Here is a 4,779-nt window from a genome sequence, read left to right as displayed (position 1 = left end):
ATGGCTTCTCCACCAGGCTGGCGGACTTGCTCCAGGACAAGAGGGAGTAGGTGATCTTCACCGCCCCCGTCACCTCAAAAATCAAGCCCGTGAGGCTGCACTGGTAGGTCCCTTCAGCATCCAGCTGCACCCTGCAGGGGCAAGAGCCGCCGCGCCACGTCAGCTCCTGCCGCCCGGGAAATGCCCTCAAAGGGTGGCTGGTTGGCAAGGGAGAAGGGAGAAACTCCCTTCCCAAAGAGGGCAGAGGACTTTATCTAAAAAGCACAGAAGCCACAGTCATTTTTAACCGTCACCCAGGGGGGGTTAAAAACCAGCCAGCACATGCAAAATAGCTGCAGGGAGCTCTTCTGAAGAGCATTTCCTGCAAACAAAGCAGCTGCTCCCACACCGAGGGCTGGCTCACATCAAACCAGAGCCAACATCACCCAGTGATGATGGGGACACCACCACCATCACACACTGGTGACAGCTTCCAAGCCAGGGAGCAGGAGAACCAGGTTGGCACCCAACAAAAAAAGCATGCTCAGTGCACGTGGGGAGGATGAATATTCCTGCAAAATGGGCAGGAGCCCTCGTGTGTGTCCAGACTTTTAAAAAAAGCATGGAAAAATGTTCCTGATGCCCATTACTGCAGTGAGACGTGGAGGGCAGGAAGCTGTCCCAAGGGATTTCTTGGACCAGGACCTACAGCTGCCCTGCACTGTTTATTTTGAAGGATTCGGGGGCATCTGTTGTAGCTCCAAACATGTTTGTGCAGCAAATTAAGCCTTTTTCCCCACTTAAACTGAAGAGATAATATCTTGATGAGAACAATATAAATGTTTACCCATTATATTAAAAAAAACACATACACATGTTGTCCTCCAGCAAATCTCCTGGGGGTCACCAGCTCCTTCTGGTCCTACAAGAAGATTTTTTTAAATACATCTTTTAAAAGCTGATGAGAGAGGAGAATCACTATTTGCAGATTATCTCATGCAAAGTGGGTGGGCTGTGGGTTGGTTGGTTTTCTTTTTAAATAAACCTACATTTTCATTTCTGCAGTGCTCACAGGGTGGCAGACAGTTCACTCCTGGTGAGAAAACAGGAAGAGCAGCTCATTAAAAGCAGAGCAATTAAACAGTCAGGAAAAGCTGGGCCCTCAGGAGATCTGTTACTACCTGCTTCATTGCAGCCTGGTAGCGACTCCTTCTCCTCCTCCTGTTCTTCATCTACAAAAAGAAAAAGAAGTTTGCAGCAAATATCTCAGTCTCCAGCAGGTTTCTGCTCCAGGACCCAGCAAGGACAATCCACCAAACTGATTTGTTCATGCTCATAAAACCCTAAGGAGAATATTCCTAAGACTAAGTCCTTGCACACTCCCCTGCACCCCTGCATGTGAGGGTGAAGCCAAACATCAGGATGCACCACTTGGCAAGAGCCCATAACTGGCCTAGACTACTGGAAAAAGTTTTTCAGGGTTAAAAAAGGAAAACAACAGGTTTTATCTCCAGGATAAGTTTGATGGTGCCAAGTACAAAGTTCAACCACCTGGCATGGAAGTGCTTCCCAGGGAGCAGGTAACCACGCCAGGGCAGCATATTTGTCCCTAAAATGATTTCAGAATGAATCCTCCTCACTAACCCCCAGGACAACAGCAAGCAGAGCTGACACGGGGGTGAGGGGGAAAGCTTTTAGCCCCAAGGGTGGGTTTTGCAGGAGCTGTGGTGACAGGGACCAGCTGGCCACTGGCACGCAGTGGCCTGGGCACTGTGCTCTGGCTCCCTGTGCCACCAACACCCCTCCCTGCAAGCAGGGGACTGTCCCAGAGTTACCTCAGGACATCAACATCCCCCCACTGGGTAAACTGCCCAGCAAGTCGTTTTCCCCAAGGACACAGAGATGACAGCTGGGCCGGCAGGGAATGACTCTGTTGCCATCCCACATCACCGCCCACGCATCCCTCACCAGCTCCCTCACATCCCTCACCAGCTCCCTCACATCCCTCACCAGCTCCCTCACATCCCTCACCAGCTCCCTCACGCCTTGGGAGGCAGATAGAAGGGACAAAAACAAACCAACACTCACCCGACCTTCTGCCATCTGACTCCTCTGCATCTGATGAGAAAAAGCTTTGCAATTATTCCACCACAGACTATCAATCCTGCCTGAAGCCCCAATTAACTGCCGGTGGTGCAACCCACGGAAGTGCAAACCCACAGGCTTCTCATCAACAGCAAAGGCTTCCTTTAATTCTTTTCCTGGCCATCCTGTTTTGCCACTTTTCCTGCCAACTTTTAAGCAGATTTATAGCCTCTTGGTGCTTGGACCAACTACTGTGGTATAAAAACATCTGTGGGTATTGTATCTATGAGGCTAAAGCAACATCAGCTGCTGCTCCTCTGTTACTGCTCTGCTCAAAACTGAGTGGCTAGAAAATACTTTCCTTACCAAAAACACCATCTGGCTTTTCAGCCTGCAATCCCTGTCCTATGCAACAACCCTGAGACTGTTCCCATGAAGACCAGTTGGTTTAAAGCCTTTTCAAAAGGGAGAGAACACACAAAGTACAAGGAGATGCTCACCTGACTCCTCTTCCGAGCTGCTGCTGGAGCTGTTTTCAGAACTCTCCTCTCCTTAACAAAATGACACCCCATTAGTCACAGGCAGAATGAAATAAAGCATTGACCCAGGGAAGTCAAAAGGATACATCCAGAAGTTGGAATACATGAAGTTGGTCGGCAAGTTGGATAATATAACAGAGCAGAAAAAATCCTGAGGCACCCTTAGGCAACGAGGAGCATCAGGGCATCTAATCCCAGGATGAGAGGAGAGTCCAGGGTCAGCCAGGCCCTTCTGAAGGGTATGTGTGATGCTCAAGATGCTTAACTTTCATGTTTTATAATACCTGGGACTATTCGGGACCCATCCCAGTCCACCCAGTTAAATTCTGGTTTTCCATGACATGCAGGTGAGGTGGGAGAAGCCTCGGTGGGAGCTGCTGTGTCAGTGATGTGACTCATGGGGATGCACCATGTGTGGCTCTAATCAATTGCTCTGACAAACCTAAACCCAAGAGAAACCAGTACTGCAAAGCAAGTGGCCTGAGGAGTCACAGCAGCACCCACATTGGGGCTTTATCACGGTGTGGGGAAAGAGGGGGTGCAAGAACAGCCCTCCCCAGCCCTCAGCCACCTGTGTGCCCACCTGCTGGGTGCTCCTCAGCTGAGCCCTCTCCCTCCACACTGCTGGTCACCAGCTCTGCAAGAGAAAAGTGGTCAGAGGCTACCAGTGGGAGAGAGATGTAACTCCTCTCTTGGTGTTTGTGTACTGTGCCAGACAGAGGAAGGGAATAAATAGCAAAGGAATATGTAACTTGGCAATTGGTATAACAACAAAAAAAAATATATCAGAACTCTTATCCATTACTCTAAGGTATTGTAGAATCACAGACTGGTTTAGGATGGAAGGGACTTTAAGATCATCTAGTTGCAAATGGGCAGGGACACCTCCCAGCAGCCCAGGCTGCTCCAAGCCCCATCCAACCTGCCCTTCAGCACTGCCAGGGATGGGGCAGCCACAGCTTCCCTGGGCAGCCTGGGTCAGTGTCTCACCACCCCCACAGCAACAATTTCCTTCCTAAGATCTAAGTCTTCCCTCTTTTCCTCTGAAACCATTCCTCCTTGTCCTGTCACTCCATGCCCTTACAAAAGGTCCCTCCCCAGCTTTCCTGTAAACCCGAATCATTACGCTGTGGTTGTCAAAGCCACCAGTCACAGAACTGTCACTTCCATCCTGCAGGATGGCCACTTCCCCCAGCAAACCCATCTGAAACACTGTTCATTCCCAAAATCACCATACCTTTCTCATCTGAAGAGAGGGACTCGGCTCCGCTGGAAGACAAACAGGAATCCCATGAGCAGATCCTCCAGCACCACAGGCTGTTCCACCACCCCCTGCCTGCTCCCCATCACTCCCCAGCTTTGGGAGCTTAGGAGGTGACTTAGGATGGGGACTAAAAATTAAATTTTCCCTAACATCACTCTCAGCAGAGCCCTGGACCCTTCCCCAAAGCCCCCAGGGTTTGTGTGCCAGGCACCTGTCAGTCTCTGCAAGACACCAGGCTCAGACAAACAAGCTCAGATGTGGCAGATAACCCCAAATGACCCCATCACCCATTCATGGCCCAGGGCAAAATCCAGACCAACCTTCAGGCTGCATTGAAAAGGGGAAATTACAGATAAAGATCAGGGCTGGAAGCCTTCCCCTGGAGCTCCAGAACATCCTCCCTCTGGCACAAAACCTGCTGCTGAGGAGAGGAACTGCCCTGTGCATAGTTACCACAAACCAGCAGGTGACACCCAGCCTTCAGTGGCACAACAAAACACACCCCAGCCCCTCCACCAGGCCAGGGAAAGCTCAGATATTCCCTCCCTCTTTGGAGGCAGGTGAGGGATTTGGCTGCCAAGGTGAGGTCAAGCCACAGCTGCTGGTTTTTAGCAGCTCGGGAGGCTGATTTTGACCATCCCAGGTTGCCACAGTGCACCTAGAGCCCCAGCATCCCGGGGTGCATCCAGGAGTGGAGCCACCAGGGTGTGGGGGCATCACTGTGGGAGCCAGAGCTGCTGCTGTGCCAGGAGGGCTCAACCACTGGAGTCAATAATAAAAACTAAAGAGGTGGCAGCAGCAGAGGCAGAGAAAATAACCAACCCTCCCCAACGCGTGGCCAAGGTGAGGAGATGCAAACAAAGAAAAAACAAACCCAAAAGGGGTGCTGGGTGAAGCAGGGGGGGGTGGGGG

At 51.0% G+C, this 4,779-nt stretch overlaps 1 protein-coding gene across 1 annotated transcript in view; it reads right to left on the bottom strand.

The window, feature by feature from the left end:
* CARD8 (caspase recruitment domain family, member 8) overlaps window positions 1–4,162 on the bottom strand; it is an 8,755-nt gene extending 4,593 nt beyond the window's left edge. The window contains exons 1-8 of the mRNA XM_009995724.1: window positions 4,155–4,162; window positions 3,841–3,905; window positions 3,187–3,240; window positions 2,565–2,615; window positions 1,161–1,211; window positions 1,029–1,072; window positions 852–901; window positions 14–131 (exon numbers count right to left, since the gene is read on the bottom strand). Of these exons, the coding sequence (XP_009994026.1) occupies window positions 14–131; window positions 852–901; window positions 1,029–1,072; window positions 1,161–1,211; window positions 2,565–2,615; window positions 3,187–3,240; window positions 3,841–3,905; window positions 4,155–4,162 (441 nt within the window). The remainder of the gene's footprint in view (window positions 1–13; window positions 132–851; window positions 902–1,028; window positions 1,073–1,160; window positions 1,212–2,564; window positions 2,616–3,186; window positions 3,241–3,840; window positions 3,906–4,154) is intronic.
* Between the last annotated feature and the right edge of the window lie 617 nt (window positions 4,163–4,779).

Source organism: Chaetura pelagica, unplaced genomic scaffold (genome assembly GCF_000747805.2).
Source record: "Chaetura pelagica isolate M959 unplaced genomic scaffold, ChaPel_1.0 scaffold394, whole genome shotgun sequence".
Lineage (NCBI taxonomy): Eukaryota > Metazoa > Chordata > Aves > Apodiformes > Apodidae > Chaetura > Chaetura pelagica.
The sequence above is the reverse complement of the archived record's forward strand: the minus strand, read 5'-3'. Positions and strand labels throughout refer to the sequence as shown.